This window comes from Camelus dromedarius, chromosome 8 (genome assembly GCF_036321535.1).
Source record: "Camelus dromedarius isolate mCamDro1 chromosome 8, mCamDro1.pat, whole genome shotgun sequence".
Classification (NCBI taxonomy): domain Eukaryota; kingdom Metazoa; phylum Chordata; class Mammalia; order Artiodactyla; family Camelidae; genus Camelus; species Camelus dromedarius.
The window spans coordinates 45646564-45668861 of NC_087443.1; the positions used below are offsets into that span (position 1 = coordinate 45646564).

At 35.3% G+C, this 22298-nt stretch overlaps 1 protein-coding gene across 1 annotated transcript in view; it reads left to right on the forward strand.

Annotated features, from left to right (window-relative positions):
- The window catches only part of PCDH15 (protocadherin related 15), a 1333392-nt gene that overhangs the window by 979707 nt on the left and 331387 nt on the right, over positions 1-22298 (forward strand). The window contains exons 10-11 of the mRNA XM_064488173.1: positions 8134-8253; positions 13359-13469. Coding sequence (XP_064344243.1) covers positions 8134-8253; positions 13359-13469 — 231 coding nt within the window. The remainder of the gene's footprint in view (positions 1-8133; positions 8254-13358; positions 13470-22298) is intronic.

Sequence of the window (22298 nt, forward strand, 5' to 3'; positions counted from 1 at the left end):
CTTCTGAAGAAAAGAAATAAGACTAAGCCCTCATTCCTTTTACTTGTCTCTGTTTTCCTTCTCTAAGGAATTAGACACATTCTGGGAAAGAGGAGACAGGTAAGAGAGGAAAAAAGAAATGGTGATTAAGTGAAGGAAAAGAAGCACATGAAAATACATTTTCTAATTTAAGCATATAAATGAAAATCAAACTTTCACCTGTTTTAAAAGATTGTAATAGTCTACTATTCAACAACTTTCAATTTAATATGCTCTTTCACATATGCGTATATATATACATACATATAGAGATACATACACACATATATTCAATTTAAGCTTAATTCAATCTAAGCATAATTGCTCTTCAGTTTTTAGTAGAGATGACTAGAGCTTTTCACTCTCTCTAATAATAATTCTTTCTCTATCTTGAAGATACTTATCTACATGAATTTGCCGTAATAATTTATTCAGAGGAAGTGATTTTCAATATTAATTATCTTTCATGATAAAAATGAAGTCCAGATTTAATACGCAGTATAAAGCTATTTTATGTTAAAGGAAACATGAAAAACATGTCTAATTCCTTTCTTATTTTTCTCCCTATGATTTTAGTAAATCACTGCAAGATAACATCCACTGAATGTAAATTCAAGAATGTGTATTATTTGCTACCAATTCTAAAAATTTTACAATAGACCTCAAGTAGACATTTGATTTGGATGAATGTTTAAATAAAACAAATATTATATTAATGAGTTAATATAAAACCACTCATAGTGGTCATAGAAACAGTGGTTTGGCCCATAATACACTCTCAATAAATAATCATAGATTAAGAGATAATGCAATTTTATCATTGTGAGAAAAAGTTGAATTTCTTAACAATGTGTACCTGTTTACAAATTCAACACTCCATTTCATTTGTGGAGACTCCTTTGGTTCTTAAATATATCACTATTTCTAAAGCATATTTCCAAGGCAAGGATGACTGGGAAGAGAGATTAATGAAATTACTTTATCAGAAGAGGAAGTTAAAGGCTGAATTATAGCCAAAGCATGGATATCTTCTAATTTGGAAAGATTATTTTTAGGAAAGATAATCTTCAAACCATACATGTAATTGAGAAAACCTTGAAGATAAGTGCAGGGGCAAGAAGAAGACAGTAACTAATCATTTGCAAATGGGTCTATTTTTCAGGCCTGCATAAGTTAGAGTTCAGGAATTTACAGTATCTTGCATAGCTGACTATGGAAGAACTGTAGGCAGTCTTAAAAGGATCATGGAATATGACCAAACTGCTAAAAGACTGTGTGGCCCCTAGTGCAGTTACATCAGCAGTTTTCCCACAGAGGGCTACTCAGTGCCCATATAGACCATGGTGAGTTAGAGCCTGGGAGACTAACCTTTACCTCTGCAAAATCAAATTCTTAATTTTATTTGTTCACTGTTGAGAAACTGGATCAAGGATGTATTAGTCAAACAGAACTGAGAGATACATAGATGATAGATGATTGATTGATAGATAGACAGACAGATAGATAGCTAGATAGAATGGTAGATAGCAAAGGAGATTAATGATAAGGAATTGGATCACAAGATTATGGAGGTTGAGAGGTTCTGAGATCAGCAATTGTCAGGCTGGAGGCCTAACTGATACAGTTCCAGCCCAAGACTAAAGTCTGAGAACCTGGAGAAGTGATTGTGTAAATTCCAATCTGAGTACAGGTCTGAAAGCAAGAGAAGGCAGATGTCCAAACTTGAAGATGGTCAGGCACGGGGAGTAAATTCTTCCTTACTCAGCCTTTTGTCCTATTCAGATCTTCATTGGATTAGATGAGACCTACTTGTGTTTGGGAGGGCAACCTGCTTTACTCACTCTATCAATTCAAATGGTAATCTCATCCAGAAATATCCTTACAGACACACCAGGAATCTTCTTTAACCATGTTTCTGGGCACCTCATGGCCCAGTCAGCTTGACAGGTAAAATTAATAAACACAAGGAGTATGGTTTTATGCTACAAAAATGTAAGAGAAAATCATAAAATTGAGGTCTCATTGTTAATTAAACGTGGTGGGGAGGGCTCCAGTTTCACTAGCGGTGGTAATTTGTACAGAATATTACCTTCTGTTGGGTGTTTGTTCTTAAAAGACTAGTTAGCACGAAATGGCTATGTAGTGCACAGTAAATCAGATTATGGTATTGGTAATTGAAAAAATGAACATGTGTTAGTCTAGTATAGACTTGTACAGAATCTTGCTCCACTGAAGTTAATGTTTCTGTTTTGATGATGTTATTAGTAGAAACAGAGCCCTCACCACCATTGTTATTGTTCTGTCATTAATCATTATTATATATTCATCATTGTGTAGTGAATTTTATCTCAGCTTACCTAATGCCCATGACACTTCAGATGTTCTATCTTTTCTTAGAGGGGAGGGGAAAACAAAACACTTGGATTCTTGATGAAGTATGTAGGAGAGTAAAATCCCATCAATTGCATTTTATATTTATTTATTTATTTGTTTGTTTATTTATTTATTTATTTTACAACAATGGATCATGTTGTGTTTTAAATCATCCCTTTGGGGTGCTTTTTCTTGAGGAGGTTTTCCAAACTGGTTAATATTATCGTCTGCATCAATCATTTCCCAGTTCAAGTGGTATTATTTCATTAGTGCTTACTATAAAAAAAAATCTTTTCTTCTGGACTCCAGTACATTTTCTTTTCTTCTAGACTCCAGTACATTTCATTCCAGTGTATTTTAATCATTAAAGTCACTAAAGTCTATCAGAAGGCACTGGTTTAAAATATATGTGAAACACTATTTTAGATATTCAGAAATTATGTATTTTAGCATTTTATTTCTATCAGAAATAAAGATAAAGATCTTTATTTTCATGCAAATATATTATATCACCTGAGACTCTAAGAAATAGTCAACAGATACAAATGTCAGGAGATTATTGTTACCTATCAATACAAAGGCATTGATGCCAGTGGAATTATCCAATCAGCAAACATATACATTTAACACAATATTATGATTTGTGGAGTGCTTTCCAACATTCATCCTTCTCAATAGTTTCCTTAGAATGAACAGCATACTATTTCTTTGCTGAATATAAAGTTAGCCTAGAGTGACATTAGCATCATGGTAGTATAAGATGTCTCTTCTTTAACAAATAAAAATTAACTTTTAACAAATAAAAATTAACATTTAACAAATAAAAATTAGCATTTATTTATGAACAAAAGTACCTCTGTGGTAGTCGTGGGATCCAATACCATGACACCATATGCAAAGAGACCTGTAAGTTGTTCTGCCCACTTATGAATTGGATAATAGAGAGAAAGACCTCAGTTTGGAATGCAAACTAGCAGAAGCCATTTAACCAGCTGAACAGTGAACTGGCCCCAACTCCTCTGGGCCATGGTTTGACAAAACCTGGGTAATCCTAACTTGGGCAGATATCCGTGGATGAGAGAACTTTGTAAAAGTCCAGCTCTCTGAGGAGAGATTCCAGCTCTATGTTGAAGCAAAAAATAATGAAAGCTTGAATGCATTAGAAAGGGGAAGAGTAGTTTTCCCAATGCTGTCTCTCTCTCCAAAGTGACACAAAGTGGGGCTAAACTAGCCTGGTGGGACCTCTCCTGCAGGGGAAAGGGAGATCAATGAGTGAGTACCTGGCTCCCCCAGTAGCAGCCAGGTTATTAAGGCATGACCTCCATGACTCTGGAGAGGGAGGAGACTGGGAAAGAGACCTATAAGAATATCAAAAGTTTGGTTCCTCCTAACTTTGCTCAGGACTCTAGCCAGAAGCCAGCACAGGCCACTTGGCTAACATCACACAAGGACCTCCTCATTGGCCTCCCCAACACCCCAAGTACTGAACTCACACCACTCCCCACTCTGGCCAACTCTCTGTACACAGTCCTAAGTGAGATGGCGAGAGCAAGTTTGTGTAAACAGTGAACATGCTCAGAAAATCAGGCCAGGGAGTGTGGGCAAAGGAGAAACCATAAATTTGACAGTAGCTTCACCTTCTGAAAAACAAAAGAGAAGTTTCCAGCAGCCAAACTCGTGAGTTGTTAAAACCAGAGAAAATAAACAAGCTTAAGAATTCGGCCACATAAAGGAGTAACAAGTGTGGAGCAGGTATATTCACACAAGATTGGAGAAAATCCCAGACGTAAGCAGAACCAATAAAAATATCTCCAACTTGACAATTACAGTAGATTTGGGGAGGTATCTGCTACATCAAATGTGAAAGCAGCAATGCAAAACTCCAAGGAACATGAAGAAGCAGGAAAACATGCCATCACCAAAAGATATAATCCTATAGTAATGGAACACCAAAACTTGGAAATTGGTGATTTACCTGATAAAGAACTCAAAATAACTGTTTTGAGAAGACTAAATGAGCTACAAGAGAAGCACAAAAAGATAATTCAATGAACTCAAGAAAACAAGCCATAAACAAAATGAGGAATTTAACAAGGAGAGAGAAGTAATAAAGAAACAATTGAACAGAAATTCTGGAGCTGAATAATTCAAAGAATCAAATGAAAAATGGAGTACAGAGCCTTTACAGTAGAATAGACCAAACACATCAAATAAAGTGTTTTTAAACAAAAACACACATAAAACAAGGTTCTATATTGATTTGTTGATGAAAATGTTGTAATCAGACACTTGCAGGAACTGAATCCTATATCCCCTCAGCAATGTAATAACCCAGTATTCCCCTTAGGAGCAACAGTTCAGCATTTGTTAAGTCAGTGTTCGTGGTGACTTTTTAAAACAGAACTACCATGGATGATAAGAATCAATGGTATTTATATGAAACTGAATACAATGCTTCTGTGGGGAAATAATGCAAGTAAGATTAGTAAGGAAAAAATTTATCTTATGAACATTATTCATAATTTTTAGGTTGGGTCACATAGCTATATTTCACAAGATAATCTGGCAGTTACCTGAGAACTGCTCACCTTTTCCATTCAGTCTAATTTCTCTTATGCATCTTGTTGAAATTTTGAATTTACTTGCTTTGATTTTCTTTAACTTTTGCAAGTGTACTTTTCTATGCATTTTCCCAATAGTTGTATCAAATCACTTGTGGAAAAAGACAAAAATTAAGTAAGTGACATCCTCAGGCTGCTGCCCAATCATCCTATGCATAGAATGCCCTTCAGAAAGCTAAATTTATATTTCTGAGACTTACTGAAATGTTAAAGGACACAGAACATGGCCATGTGTATGGCTGAGGTGCCCTGAAAACTGAATAATAATGTATCAGCAATGGACAACCTGGCTGTCATGTGAAGATTTTCAACCCCCACATAACATATAGAAGTTCAGAAAACACTAGGGTGCTACGTCTTCTGTAATGAGAATAAGTAATGGTGATATATGTGCATTTATATAATGTAATGTGTATGTGTGTACATAGGTATGTATGCATTTTTGTTGGATATATATAAAGAAAAAGACTGAAATAGGATATTTGTTGGATATATATAAAGAAAAGGACTGAAATAGGTTGCAGAAATCTATTTTTCTTAAACCATTTTGCATGCTCCAACTCTCTTTTACTTGTTTGCATCTAGTATAGGCCATTTCATTGGAGCTTTTTAGTTTTGTCAGACCCTTCATATTAAAACAAAATGTAAGTAGAGGGTGGAGGTGAGCCTATAGCTCAGTGGTAGAGCACATGCTTAGCATATATGAGGTTCTGGGTTCAATCCCCATTACCTCCATTAAAAAAATTAATTGATAAAAAGAAAATAAACCTAATTACCTCCCCCTCCCCCTGCAAAATGCCTTATCCTCTCTTTTCTTAGCTACCTCTCTCATATTAGCTTCAAACATTCCAAATCCTAGCCTGTGTCCAAACCCAAATAGGTCCACCATCTGAGCAGTAGATCATGGATAAATGTGTGAAGCCCAATTACTGATCCATTTTGGCATTGCATTTTACAGATAAATGTCTGTGTGTGGATGTTTGCTTATTTCCAGTAGTGGAAATGAATAGGAACCATCTGTGCTAAGATGTTGGCCTAAATGTGCAACTATGGAAGAGAGCAGAACTCACTAGTCTAAACAAATGCTAAACTAATAACCCGACATACTGCCTGAGTCCTTTGCTATCAACAACCAAACACCACATTTTCAAAGTTGGGGCAGAAATCTGTTTTCAAAAATTTTAGACATCTACTGCTCAAGTATTTTGTTTCCTTTTGTCTTTTGCTTGGTTTTAATTTTTTAATTCAGTTCTGTGGCACAGTTATTTACTTTGGCAACCATGATTTTTAAATACTCTGTTTTATTAGGTACCTGGAAACAAATCATTGGCATTCAATTTTAAATTTTCATAGTTCAGAAATCAAAGCACAACGACACAAGAATGGGTGAATGTTTATAACAGAGAATAATGTCTTTGGGGACAGGGATTACATTAAAAAATATTACAATGTTGATTTGGAAGCTTTTTAGTTAACTAACATTTCCAATAGCATGTCCATGTCCATATATGTGCTATTTAAACCATCTCCTCTCACTTTATCCTCAGTTCTCTTTGAGCTGCAGAAAGTCCAAGTTTGCCTCTCAAAGCTGGCTACCAGGAGGGCTGACTTTTACTTGCACTGCTTTGTACTCACAGTTCCCCAAAGTGTGGACTCCACAAGTATAGTTTGAAAATCACTCCTTTAATCATAATTGTCTTCTTTTTCTAAATCAGAGGTTACAAACCGCTGTGGTTGCTGCGCCAATGGATTTATTTTGGGGGGCCCTGTTAAATTCATAGTTTAATTCTCTGAAATCTGCTGCCAATTTTTGAACTAAGAGATTTCTTATAAAATCAGAATACTAGACAATCTAGTCTCTCCGTATTTCATTATGGTGAGGATTTGCTGGGGCTGAGTCACAGCTGCCATTTTAGAGGGGCACGTGGTCCCCAGATGCCACCTTTCCCATGAGGCTTGCTTCACTCCTTTCCATTACCTGATGGATCCCTGCAGATATTTGGGTCTGTAGCCCTTGAGAATAGAAGTAAATGAGACAGCTCCTTGTTTTTTCCTCCCTGAAACTATTTCTCTATGGAGGGAATTCCATTTAAAAAACTAACAAAACGTATCTCAGAGCAAAATATTAAAAAGTTTATAGTTCTTTGTAGGGGAACAAAACTTATGTTTACTGACTAAATTTATTTATTCATTTTGACAGTGCAGTGATTAAGAAAGTAAAGTGTAAAACGTTAAGCATAGCAGAAAGGGCTCCAGATACTGACGTGGGGTGGGAAATGCTATGTCAGGAATGGTTTAGCAGAAGGCAATACCTAATTAAGTTGAAATGCAATGAATTAGAAGGATTCCAGCTAAAGCTTGAGGAAGTGGAGACTCTGGATGTAGGAATACATTGTGTGAAGACCTACAAGTAAGAGAAAAAAACAGTAATTCTCTGATGGAGATCAGTAAGAAATAAAGCTAGATACTTAAGCCAAATGTAAAATCATGGTTTTTTAAAGGCTACACTGTGTTTTGTTGTTGTTTTAATCCAAAATGAAAAGATACGAACATCTCTCCAGTCTATCACATGATGGCTTTCTACTTAACCAGTTTTACAAGCTCTGAAGAAGACCCCAGCTTTCTTTCTCCTCTGATAGACAGAGCATCTATCATCTTCAATTCTCTTCCTCAAATTTGCCGCTTGCGTGTGATTACCAGCCTGGGTTTCATTGATCTCTCTGAAATGATTTTTGAATTTAAAATAAAGTAACTAATTTCTTCTTACAATTTAAATCCTAGCTTGTAGATAACTTAATGCATCAGGTTTTTTAATGCATTTTCTGCACTAGGACTAAGATGCTAATGGTCATAAATTGGTCCAAATGTGCTTCACCCTGAATCAGAGCCTTCTATTTCTTTACCCAAAGCAAGGACCACAATGTTAAAAATTTCAGACTTTATAGGAACTCCTACTATATAAGGTTGGCAAGTGTTCTTTGGAAATGTTTCAGGTCTGTGGTTGTGGACAGCTGCCTTGTTTTTCCTTTCTGTAATGAGTGGCTGAGTTTTGTGCTGGAACACTTCTGGTGTGCCATTGATCAAATGAGAATTGACAGTTTTTCTTTTGTTTTCTTTTCAGCTCACTCCAGTTGGCACCACAATATTTACGGGATTTTCAGGAGACAATGGAGCTACAGACATAGATGATGGCCCAAATGGACAGATAGAATATGTTATTCAGTACAACCCAGATGATCCGGTAAGTAAATATCTACTTGCAATGTGACTTCACTATAAGGAATAAAATTCACACTTATTTAAGGGGATATTTATTGTAGTATTCTATTACTCAGCTCCTGGAACCACATTAGTACTCATATTATATTAAAATTATCTCAAAATTACATTTAAAAATATTTATGCTATAGTTTTAAGAACTAGTTTTTGGTGGGCTTTGTAGGTAAAAATTTAAAATGTATTTGTAGGTATAATATGCCATTTTTGTTAAATTTCCATTATGTCTGTGGACTCCTAAACATTCTAAATAAATCACTGGACAAGCTATAGCCGATGTGATGCATATGCTTTACGGAATTTGCAAGTTAAAACCATCACTGCCACATCTCCTCCAATGAAACCTAAGGTAGATAGAGGATAAAGCCTCTAGCAATAGGTTTTTTTGTTTTTTTGCATTGAACCATGGGGCTTCTACTTGGTGCTTTAGGCTGTGAAATTATTTCTTCCAATGATATATTATATATAACACCAATAAAATAAGAATTGTTTTCTTGAAGCTAGAGCCGGAAGTCCTGTCTACCATCTTTTTTTTTTTGCTCTTTTCCCCAAGGCGGCTTCTCAGAACACCATGGGCTCCCCAAAGCATCACTTCTTAAGTTAGTTTTACAATTACTGTTTCTCTTTCATGTTCAATATTAAGAATATAAAGAGTGGAGAAGTAAATACTATGTCTTTGTTTCTAAATTATGTATTTCTTGTGAAAAGTTTTAAACAAACAAAACAAAAGCTGTTGAGCTTGCAGACACTTAAGAACTCACAATAAACTCTACCAAATTTATTGTGAGAATTAAGTGAGCTATGAGTGCATTTTCTAATTTTATTCTCACACATCCGTTAGTTGTAGTTGTATCTCTGTTGCATAGGACAGAACCCAGCTCATCGGTGACGTGACTGGTCTGGTAACACATAGCCACTTCTGAGCTGGAGCGTCAGGACTCAATTGCAGGGTAGTGTGTGCTCCACTTTTCCACTGTTGTGCGCTAACAAAATAGTTGTAGCACTTGTGTTAAATTTTCAAAAACATTGGAGAACAGAAGCAAACAAATAAAAAAAGACCCATGGGTATAGCAGGGTTAAGGGAAGATTTGGGGGGATTTTTTTTTGTTTTTGTTTTTCCTCTAAAATATGAGCCTCCACATGTTTGTAGACAGAGATAATGAAACCAAGAGATGGAGAGATAATGAGAATGTGACAGAAAAGCACAGTGTGTATAAGAGGTTACACAGGCAGTGAAGTGGAAAAGATCAAAGAAACAGCAGAAGAGAAAAAGACCAGAGACACACTTTTCCCTTAAAAGTAGAAACAGGCAGCTGATCCTGCAGAATATTTCTAAACCATTTCTTGTCTTTACTATTTGGATTTTTAAAAGTTAATTGTATGTGTGTGTCATGCTTCTAGCTTGCATTTTATGAAGGTCATTTCCTAATCTTTACTCTTCAAGCTGTAAAAAAAGAAACTCGCAGCAAGTCTAGAACGGCCAGGCCAGGCAGGTATTGTAGGGAAGTATTTATTACACTGCATTAAGAAAAAAAAATCTATCCAAGATTGAGATATAGTGTGAGAAAAAAATGTATTATTACTTGGTGGATACCTTTTAGAAGTTTTGTGAGGCTGAAATGTCTTGTTAGCTGTGCAGTAATTCCTTCTGAATTGCTTCCCCTTTTCAGGGATTTGTGGGCTTTGCATGAAATATAATATGTACCTTTTACTACCTACAGATTGAATAAACTAATCAGTCACATGCGGCTTCCAAACTGCAAAAAAAAAGGAAATAAATGTATGTTAGCAAGGTACCACTGCTGTGGAATAAATTCTCTGAGCCTAGTCCTAATTCAATAAGGCAAAACAATAAGACCATGGCAGCACTTAACTTTAGGGTAAATTGGAAGAGAAAGCATTGCTCAACTCATATCCTTACAGAGAGAACCCATCTTTAGTCATCATAGAAGCTTAGTGGAAACCTCAATACCAGTTTCTTCTCTTGTAAGATCTACGGTAAAGAACAACCTGATGACTTTTTTTCTGCTGCTGTTAAATCTCTAGAAATTCTGCCTACAATTAGTAGCATCATAATATTACTCTGCTTATTTCTTAATATCAAAACAAACTTGTGTGTATTCCAAACATACGTAACTGAACATGTGGCCACCTCTGGCTTTTGCAACCACAATTACAATTTCTTTAAAATTGATCTCACACTGTATGATAAATGGTAAAAAGTGTAATCTGTTCTACTTAAAAATCTCAGGGTATTTTTTGTTTTGTTTTATTTTGTTTGTTTTCCATCTGATGCTACATTATTTGTTAGCAGCAATCCCAAAATAGTGACCTGGAGTTTCATTCTACTCACAGACATTTTTTTTGGACACCCATTATTTCAAATAATTTTTGAGCCAATACTTAAAAATAATGAAATGTCACATTCAAACTTAGTTTTCTCTTCTCTCTTAAAAGAAGTAGACATATGACAACCCTGGTACTGATTTCTGATAAGACAGCAATCAGCTAGAGTTGAATTAGTGTTTTCCCATTAGGAACAAACTTCTATCACTCAGACAGTATATGTATATCCACTTATACTCCCATTGCTTCACTTATTTACATTATCTAAGTCATCCTTATAGAAATTTATAAATGTAACTTCTACCTTACAATAGTACAGATTATTTTTTAATTAATTCTTCCCATCACTTTAGACACTGGCCTCCAAATGTTTCTGATAAGGAAAGTAAATGGAAATTTGAATCATGTTTCCCAGTACATAATGGGCCACTTTTCTCTGAGTGCTTTCAAGAGTTTTATTTTAATTTTGAACGTTTAGCAACTGGACCATGGCATGTCAATGTGTAGTTTTCTTTGTAATTATCTTGTTTAAGGGGATTTGCTGAACTTCTTTGATCTCTGAATTTGTATTTCATCAGCTAAGGAAATTATCAGACATTTTTGTTTGATATTTTCATGCCATTTCTCTGACTCTTCTCCCTGAGACTTTAATTACAGGCATGCTAGACATTTAAGTACAGGCTCTGTTCATGCTAGGTATCCACAGGTACAGGCTCTGTTCAAATATTTTCAGTATATTTTAATCACTTGATTGCAAACTGGATGTTTTCTGTTGATCTGTCTTCAAAATTACTGTGTCCTCTGCCATCTCCATTCTAACCTTAAACTTTTCCAAAGTACCAAAAAAAAAAGCGTCTTTTTTATGTATTATTTTCTAAATTCCAGATCATATACTCTTCAGGTTTAAATTTTCCTTGTTTTTAAAGTATGTATTTTTTTTTCCTCAGATTTCCCATATTTTCATCTATACTGAGCATATTGTTTTTAATCCCTCTGAGAACAGCATCATTATAACAGTTGCTTTAAAAATCCTGTCTGCCTGTCCTAATGTTGGTCTTCCACTGGCTTTCTCTCCTCCTGAAAAGGGATCACATTTTCTGGCTCATCATACATCAAATTGTTCTGGACTCTAACCTGGACATTGTGAATTTTACATTGCGGAGAGACTCCTGATGCTATTTGTTTGTTGGAGATTTGTTTGCTTGTTTGTTTGTTTTTAATTTTAGCAGAGAACTTGGTTGCACTCAAACTGAAAATTCTTTCTCTTGGGTGCAGTTCAAATCTCAATTCAGTATATATTTTTGAGGTGTATCAAAGTGCTTTCAGCTGCAAATAATAGAAAACTGAATTTAAAATGACTTAGCCAACAAAGTCACACATCATCTCTCATAACAGGTTATTCGGAGAAGGGGTGATAATAGGATTTGTTAAGCAACTCAGAGACAACACAGATCCGGGCTCTTTCCATTTTCTGCTCTCCCATCTTCAGCATTCTATTTACTTCTAGATTAACTCTATCAGTAGTTCCAAGATGGCTGCTGAAAGTTCCAGGTTTTATATCCTTACAGAAGCATCTATAAGCAGAAAGGGGAACATATTTTTCTTGTCTCTCTTTTTTTTTACAATTAAGAAAAATTCTTCAAATTTTCTAGAATTAGATCTCACACACATTTCCAAAACAATCACTAGTAAGGAGTGAGGAATTTCCATGGTTGCATCAGATTTGTCAAAACCCATTCTACTTGGGTGCATAGCTTCACCTAAAGTACAGAGCCATCAGTTATGTGAACTCATTTGGAGTTCTGAGTCCAAAGATGAAGGTGGCTTTTTGATAAGGAACCCATCATATCTTCCATAAATACGCTAGAAATTGATACATGTCTCTGTAGTTGTTGAATCTTTGAAAGTTAACAACCTATAACAACACACTGAGTTGTGTTTTATAGTATATATGGCAATTATTAACTCATTGTTGCCCCATAATTAACTTAGGTATTTAGATTAAGCCATTTTTATATTCCCTGGCATAGTTGGGAGTCCCACTGATAGATATAAGCAATCCTTAAATAGGCAAAAATTCAAGGGAAATGTCAAATGCCTGTTTTTAATTATAAATATCCTTCATGATACATTTTTTATATTTATATTTTAAAATGGTACTTTTTAAATGATTATATCCAAGAAAGACCTGCAAAGCCAATTATATGAGCACAGAGTAAGTGATTTTAAAAAAAATCTATCAATTGTGTACTCTGAGTGTATGTGTGTACCAGAAAGAGAGGGGATCAGAGAGAGAGGGAGAGAAAGATGATGAGAGGGAGAGATTACAGTTCTAGATATTAAAGGTTAATTTGCCTACATTCCCTGAATGAGCTTGAGATGGGGGGTTTGAGTCATTAAATCTCTCATTAAATCTCAGTTCCTAAGTAACTCTCCTAGTGTCAGCTGAGAGTGTACACACACACACACATCTATCTTTCTTTCTTCCTTCCTTCCTTCCTTCTTTCCCCTTCTTCCATTTTCCTCCTCCTGTCTCCTCTTTCTCCTCCTCCACCTCCCCCTCCTCATTTTTCTAAAATAATCTAATGTAGATTCAAGCTAAGTATTTCATTGGTGTCCACAATCACATCCACAACTGCAACTACACAAAACAATCAACAAAACAAAAAAACCCAATGCTAAAAGTAAAAATGATCTCAAATGTGTATCTTTACCTATTTTCAGACATCCAATGACACCTTTGAAATTCCCCTCATGTTGACTGGAAATGTAGTGCTAAGGAAGAGACTCAACTATGAAGATAAGACTCGCTACTTTGTCATCATCCAAGCTAACGTGAGTGTTCAGTTTCTCTTACTTTCCTCCCCAGAATTTATGAAGCAAAGAACTCATCCAGAATGTATAAGGGCTCACTATAATTTGCAGCCTCAACAGGTTAGCCCTGTCCTCAGTATGATTTGTAGATTATATTCTTCTAGATGGGGAATGGGGTGGAACTGAGACAAGGTAGGAAGATTATTTCCACTTACTGTATTCTTCATTCTTTGAATCACTCATACCCGCTATCCAATGATTTGTTTTTAGCTCTCACTGAAGTATTTTTCAAAGCATGATCCACCAAACAACTATAGCAGAATCACCTTGGAAGTGTATTAAAAATGCAGATTTCTAATTTCAGAGCGTAGAAGTGGAATACCTGCATTTTTTATTAGCCCCCCCAGGGGACACCAAAGTAGACTAAAGGTAGTGAACTGTTGAATCATTTATTGAAGAATTTATCATTTATTGAATAGTTTCTCATTACTATAAGCTACTGTGAACATAACCCTCATAGGTGAACAGCAGTAACACAAAACCTGAAGAATAATTGGTTGCATAACATGGACATTTATTATTATTAATATTATTATTATTATTATTATTATTATTATTATTATTATTATTGCTGTTGTTTTAATAAAAATCCTTAGCTTTATGTGATTCAAAGATTCGTTTCACAGCTCAAGTATATCATCAAGGAAGCAGCTTCCTTCTATCCTTAAACTCTGTCCTTTGTTGAAACTTAGTTATTTTTCCAATGCTTTATCTGCCAGTGAATATCAGAGTCATAAGCATCATAACTGCAATTCAAGTCTGAGTTTAAGGGTGGGGTAAAATGAAAACTTTTTATGTTTGTTGATGCTGTCTCCTTTTATCTAAGAGGAAACTCTTTCCCAGAATTCTTTCCCACCCAACTTCCCCTTACTTACAGAACAGGAGCGGTCTGTGGGCAATAGAGAGGAATGAGACAATCGTCTCTGGATGACAAGCAAGTATGGTTCATCTCCTGGGCCTTGGCACGTTGATGGCCTTAAAAAAAAAAAAAATTGTTACAAAGGAGGAGAACAGGGCTAGCATTTTAGCAAAAATCTAACAGGGCTGGCAACAGATATTGTCTAACATTGAAAAAGTCCCATAGTAAGTGGCAGAGCCATTTTCTGATAAGGTAGTAACACTCTGAAGCCAACTTGTACCTTTAAATAACTCCTAAGCATTCTCATTTTATTTTTATAGCAGAACAGAAAGACATGAGGGAGTGGCAAAAGGAAAGTATCCTCCATTAGCTGTTCTGAACAAATTTATATGCAACAAGGTGTCACTAAGTAGCCATGTTTTGTTTTTCTTAGATATATTTCAACAGAAAGGGCATGCATGTGTACATATATACATATATATGTTTGCGAAGATATAGGTAGAAATCTGATTTTTGAAGCCAAATTTCTAGGATTTCATTCAAAATATTTGTTTTTGCTTCTTTTTTTTTTTTCTTTTTCCAATTCAGTGTGGGTTGTCTTGGTGTTCAGTTGCACAGATTAGAGCAGAAACTGTGGATATAGGAAAAAGCAAAATCTATTAAAGACGTCCTCTCAGAATTCCTCAAAAACACTGAAATCTTTGTTCTTCCTATGTAAGTGAAAATGTGAAAAAAGATACGGTTTTCCTTTCTGACTCAGAATCTCGAATAAAATTTACAGAGAAGTCAGATTGCTGTGGAATATATTTGAAAGCTAATATTTATTGCACTATTTAAAATGAGCATCAAAAAAGAAACGTATAATAAAAGAAATCATCGGAGTTGCTGTCTAACTTAAAATATTTATAAAGACATCTGTAACAATTTGAATCCAATTTGCTGGATTGCTTGTAACAGGGGAAAGAGTGATACGTTTTTAGCATGTCAAGGGTAAAATTCTGACATAGAAGGATATACATGAACCCTTGAAAGGAAGGAAAGGAATTGATGAGACATTGAAAGAAGATTTGAGTTTATCTGTAATAGTAACTTTTATATAAATTTAAATGTGAGTGCAAAATATAGAAAGTTACAAGATTTTTGCTGTTTTTAAAACTTTTCAGATTATATCTTTTTAAAAGTTGTATAATATACCAAAATTAGGATGCATCACGATTTATTCAACTACACTTAAGGGTTTTTTGTTTGTTTTTGTTTTTTTGGCACAGAATTGATAGCTACTCTCATAACTCTCAAGAGAGGCAATGAGTCCAGTATAGTGGTAAAAGCATGAACTTTAGAACCATTATTCAAATCACAGTTTTGCCATTTCTTAGCTATATGACTCAGGACATACTCTGTATGTCAGTTTCCTAAGTAGTAAAATGAGGACATTAATGAAACATACCACATAGGGTTCTTGTGAGCATTGTTATTTGGTCCATACTAGAGATTTTTCTTGATAGCAAATCAACAAAATTGCTGAATTTCTTATCTTGTTTTTCCTCTTCTGAGGCCAATTGTTGACTCATCTGGCCAGTTTTTCTGAGTTATCATTTGGAAAAATATTCCTTTACACCAGGATAGAGGTTTGGCAGCTATTGGTTCCTTTAGAGGCTGCATTTCTTGTGGAAATGTCGGCAAGGTAATTTCCCTTAGTGTCCACAGAGTCAAGTTTAGAATGCCCCAGCATCTTAATCATAGCTGAAGTGGTAGGTAAAAGTATTGCATCCAATAATTCTTGAATACAGGAACCATTTTAAATTTTATTTCCGCTGGAGGTAAAGAAGCCACACTGCTCCCACAGCATTCCCAAATCATGAGATTCTCTGCAAGCATATCTACTGTTAGTGTAAGTTTTGGCAGTTTTGCTTGTCTAAAATGCAAGCCTGTATAAAAGTGTATAATTCAGCCCACTGGGCTGAAGTAGCCATAGATAAGAACGTTGTCTCCACAACATTAAAAGAAGTTGCAATAGCATACCCAGGACAATGTTTGCTATTGTCACCTTTTAAATCAGAACCGTTAGTGAACCATGAGAAGTCATCATTACCTAAACATATTTCCTACAGATCAGAATGAGGAGTCAGGAGGTAATCTGTCAGCATTAAGTAATTGTGAGAGAATTCCTCAGTGATGGAAGGGGAAAGTTGCAGGGTTACGTTTATTAAAATGTAAAAGAGTTGTGTGAGAAGCAGCTAACAAAAGGACTTCATGGGAAGTGAGGCAGCTGACTAAGAAATATTGAATGTAGATGAGAATTCAGGGGGGCTTCTACTGCCTAAGGTACAAAAATGGTTAAAGAGATTTTCTTGATTAACCAAAATGGCAGTGGTCATAATGGCTCTAAGGCAAGGGGGTATCCCTGTGCCACAAGGTCCAGTTGCTGGCTACCTATGAGTTGATGGTTGTCTCCATGTCTTTGAATATGTACCCTAAAGACATCCCCTTATTTTTCATTTACAAAAAGGAAAAATGGAACCTAATAATTGGGATGCCCAAGGGCAGGTAGGTTTGTCAGAATTTCCTTTAAGGCCTTAAAGCTATGTCCTTTGGTTCTTCTCATAAAAATTGAGTTAGTGTTATTTTTAGTCAAACATACAGAGGTTTGATCATAGGAGAGAAATTTGGAATCCATTTTCTTTCAATACCCAACTAGCGTGAGAAAACATCATAGTTGACACTTAGTTTGGGGTTTGGAGAAACTTAGGACATTATGATGCCTGTCTCCATCTCGGTGGAGTCCTTGTTCTAATTATAGTCCAGATAGCCCAGACAACCTGCAGGCTTAATACCAGCCAGTTCTAAGGGAAGTTTGGCCCAAGAGAAGCCATGCTGAAGGTTCTTCAGGTCAGTTCCCATAGATCCCAAAGGAATGGACTGAAGGTTGAAATGGCACAGTTTCAATGAAGTAGCTCCTGTTCCCAATGGAACAGGCTGAAGCCCAGCCAGTTTCAGGAGAAACAGTCACAGTTCCAAAGTGAATGTGCCAAAGTCTAGTCAGTTTCCATCAAAAGAGGCTGATTTTAAGATCAGACTGAAATGCTAAACATGTCTTCACATCCAGAACAAGGTCTTAACCAGAAAGATCAAAACCTCAAAACAGAGCCTTAATAAAGCTTGGAGAGCTTCAGTCAAAAAGAGTGCAGAAGCTCAGATCCCGTGAAAAGACATACTATCAATTTCCAGGGTTGGCAAAAAAAACCAGTGAGTGACAATGTGCTTAATTGTGGATATTGTGCCTGATTTCTCACCAGCTTTGGAGTCATTGAGGGTTTTCTCTGGTCCCTGTATGGGCCACGGATATGTTGACCTCAAACAGACTGTCAGTTATTTCTCCAGCAAAAGTGGGTTTATTTGGGATTAGCAGAGAATTACAATTTGGGAGTCTGCAATCACAGTGAGCCATGTGCAAGCCCCTGCATATCAAGGGTTGAAGAGCTTTTTTGTAGAGGGAAAAAGGAAATGGGGAGAGCTATAGTACACAAAGAGACCATGGCTTTTCACTGCTGAGTTGTTGCCAGGGTTGAAGAGTACTCATTCTTTTTCTGTTCTCTCATTGCAGGGTGTGAGAGCTCCTCTTTCTGGTCTCTCAACTCTATTTAATTAAGGTTTCTGAATAGTCGTTTTCTTTAACAATTCTTTAGCTGGCCTAATAATTAACATAACACAGATTAACAAAAGAAAAACAAATTTAACAATTTGTATGTTCGGGAGTATTAAAAAACATATATAAGACTCAAAAACAGGAAGCTTTTATGCCTTTTAGACAAGGAAACAAATTTGTGGAAAATTTGCAAGACAAAGGGGCTTGGGCTTAGGGTATCACATTAGTGAATAAATACCACTTTTTTTTTTAATGTAGCCTTTTGGCCCCAAATTCCGTATTTCTGGTGATAATGATAACTTCTACCCTCGTGGTACAAGGAGGGTTCTTTTTTCACGTGGAAGAATTATTTCATACTTTCAAGGGAGGATCAGAATGTGTACTGACTGGTTCTTAAGAAACTTTAATGCAAAATAATCAATATGCCCATGTGGCATATTTTGGAGTGGTAAATTTTGCTCTCTTTCAAAACATTGCTATTATGTGGGTTTGGATATAAAAATCACTTTCTATACTTTAAGATTTCAAACTATATAAACAACTTTTCAGAAACAACCCCTCTCCTTGCCTTCCCTCATGTCTACCTCGTACTAATGTGTGAAATAAGTACTTTTAAACCCATTGTTTTTAGTTCTGCCAGTTTCTTGGGCATATTCTGAGCCGTGGGACTGAAATGGAAGGGTGGTGGTTGATGGTTTAAGAAATATTTATAGAATGTTTACATAATGAAGATATGTAAGCATGTGGAGATGTAAAACATGATACTATCCTACCTATTAGTACACATTAAAAAATGAAGAAAATTAGGTAAATGACTCAAACAAAAACAATTTTCAAGGGAAAAAAAGGAAAACACACTTCTAAAGTGATTGAGACAAAGGCAATCTTGTTGCAGCTGTTTTCTTTTTTAAATAAAGAAATCTAAATAACTTAAGCTACCAGTGTAAGTTTAAATTTTTAGTCAGTGATATTCCATCCTTCATTGGTGAGCAAAGGCAAGGCAGACACCTCCAAGGTCTTAGGTAACTGAATTAGGGTCAAAAGACTTCAAGCAACTCTAATTATATTGCTTTTTTTCCCTTTCTCAACTGCAAATACCTGATAAGCTAAGGAAAGAGTGTAATATATGTATCTGTTCTATGAGTGAGTCTGGTAGGAGCCTCTAGCCATTTTGTTAAACTGTGAACTACCTGAATACTAAGTATGTAAATGTGAGGAGTCCCTTTATTCCAAGGCTCCTGTGACATTGCCTTAAAAATAAATCAGAACATCAGCATGTTTGTCTCATACTCATTTTAAAACCAGGTTTCATGTAGTTTCACAGTATTTGTTACAGTCCTCATCTCTCCTGGCTCCATTCCACATAAGCAATATTTAACTTAATAACAGTTCTAAATATAGAGCAGATGCTGAATGAATTAGAAATTAGCATTTATCTCTAGTTAGATCAAAGAATAGTGGGCAATTAAACTATTTTATAGCAAGGAAACCTTTCAATTGAGATGAAGAAATTGAAGTATTATCATCCGATAGTTAGAGGTGTTTTATTGCCTTAACATTTTCATAGTTGAAATATTTGCAGTTTTCTGAAAATGTGCCTTGTAAAAAGAGTAGATTGTGACAGTTAATTGTCTCTGAGCTATTTATAAAAGTAACTTTGTTTGAAGTTCTACTAGGCACCTCTTTTTTTGAATAAAAATATAGTTCTTGTGTATTGATGAATTTTTCTACTTATTTAGTAAATAATTGATTTTAAAAATGATTGTTTTTGATATATCAGATATCATGTTATAATGTGTTGCCATCATAGATCATATGGGACCAGAAGATTGGAGGCTTTGAATAAAGATGCTAAGTAGTCAGGGATAAGGTCAACACCACATTTTTATGAAGCATTGACAGATAATGCTGGCTGAGTCAAATCTCACACTCTAATGAATATCCCTTGTGACTTTCTTGATTCTCTGTTGAAGTTGTATATGCTTTTAAATTCCTGCATGTCAGTGTTTGTTCTAGATTATTCTTTCTGTTACCTTCAATTACTTGCAAAGCTATATTCAAAATGGTTATGGAAGCTAACTAAAGGTTTCATGTAATTAAATGCTTAATGTTAGCAAGTGTACAAATGATATGTGAAAAAATAATGCACATTGAGAAAATACAAATTAAACAGTCAAACAATTAACTTTGAGATCTATTCTTGCTTGCTAGTTACAGTCACAGTTTCCTAAACTAATGATATTTTATTATTTTTAAATGTTTAAAAATTTTAAATATGATCTTATTATTTTTTAAATGATAGAAAAAATTAGAAAGGAAGATGAGAGGAGTGGAAGGATTGTTCTTTTTGGTCGTTTTTAATACGTATTGGATTCTCACATAGCGTTGAATGAAAATGTAAACTTAATGAAATCACATAAAATATTTAAGGAAATAATTATGTTTATTTATATCACTCCCAATTTAGAGTGTTATTTCCTTTATTCAAAGGAGTCTTAAACAGTAGCATTTTACTAGAAAGAACAAAAGTTTTTTTTGGTTTTTTGGTTTTTGTTTTTCCTCTTTTTGGTTTTTATCTTAATTGCCAGGGGCTTTGTTTTAGATAATTCTTTTAAGATCTGATTTGGTTCTGCACTGGAAGAAGAGCATCATGAATTCACAATACCTTCCAGGGCCTCACAAGTTAGGAATGTGCCTAAGACTATTTTTATATCTCTCTTTATGCTGTATATATTGGGAACCTCCACAGATGTAGAAACCATGTTGGTATTTTTTGTTACTATATCTCTGCTCATAGTGCAGGGAAGCAGAATATGTCTTCCCAACAAATATCTCTTTAGCATGTTGACAAAAAATTAATCAGCCCATCTAAGAAAGATATGGAAAATTTTATCTGAGTCAAACTGAGGATTAGTGCCTAGGAACAGCCTTTCAGAAAGCTTGGAGAACTGTTCCATCCATTAGGGGTCAAAGCATAGTTGTATATGTTTTTGAGACAGAGGGCTGTATGTTAAATGACATATTATAGACAGTTTACACAATCCAGATCTACATGTACAAAGAATTGTGGATCATGGGTCATCATGACTCCTTATATATTAAGGAGGAAGGTTACTTCCTAAGGAGTTGTGACTCTTGATGAGATTAAGGAGGAATGTTATCTCCTAAGAAGATCTGGTTAATGCAGATGCACAGTACACACTAAAGGGGAGGAGCTTTTCTTGTCTAGCCCTGGAATATGAATTTATTTCCTCAAGCATAAGCACGCACACGCACACACACACACACACACACACCCAACAGGCGGGAGAGAAGCTCTGAAAACCAGTAGAAGCAATTTACATTTATATGGAAAACCTCCATTTGTAAGGGTGTTTTTCTGTCTGTAGCAGGATGACAAGGATGATTCTAAATCCCTAGGAACTATGATCAATGGAGAAGGCAAGGAGAGGGCACTGCATAACCACCATACTTTGTTTACTGGGCTTTGCCTGAAAAGTTGGCTTTCCCCTGCCCAGCATCTTCATCTTTAGCTGAAGATAGTATTTAGGGTGATGGCTTGGGCCAACCTGGGAAGTTACTCAGTTTTCCTGGGTATCTCCCCTGTATACAGGAAATATACATGTTATTAAACTTCTGTTTTACTCCTGTTAATCTGTCTTTTTTTACTGAGAGGTTTCAGCCAAGATCCTAAAAGGGTAGAGGAAGATTATTTTACCATCTCCTCCACAGGAGGTTGTCTGCTCTTTTCTTTTTCCCACTTAAAAATTTTCATTTTATACACCAGCACCTTGTGAGCAATATATTTGTCCAGAATGAGATAAAAGCCTACATTATGTATGTTGGTAAATACACATCCTCTCTTATACAGTTGTATCCATTTTATGGACTGGTAACAATGACACAAAGAAGCAGAGAATAGTGAGAGATTTGTTGCTGACAGACTGAGAGAAAGATTTAGGATAGAAAACACTCCACTTTGTCTACTACAGTGACTTGGTGGTGATATAAAAGGTATGAGCTGAGTGACATGCAAGTAGAAATACTGCTTCTGGGATATTAAAAAAATTTTACCACATCCAATTACACAAAATGTTTTTCATTCAATATTTTTTCTTAAATTTTAGATTGAGGCAGTCTTTTTTTAAAAACTGAATCCTAAGCAATTGTAGGGCAGAAATTTTTTCCCTTCTTCTACTCCTGCTTCTTTGGTTGATCTAATAATCACAGTGATTTAAGACAGATGAACAGAAGAAAAATTTTTTTAATTTCATTACATATATGT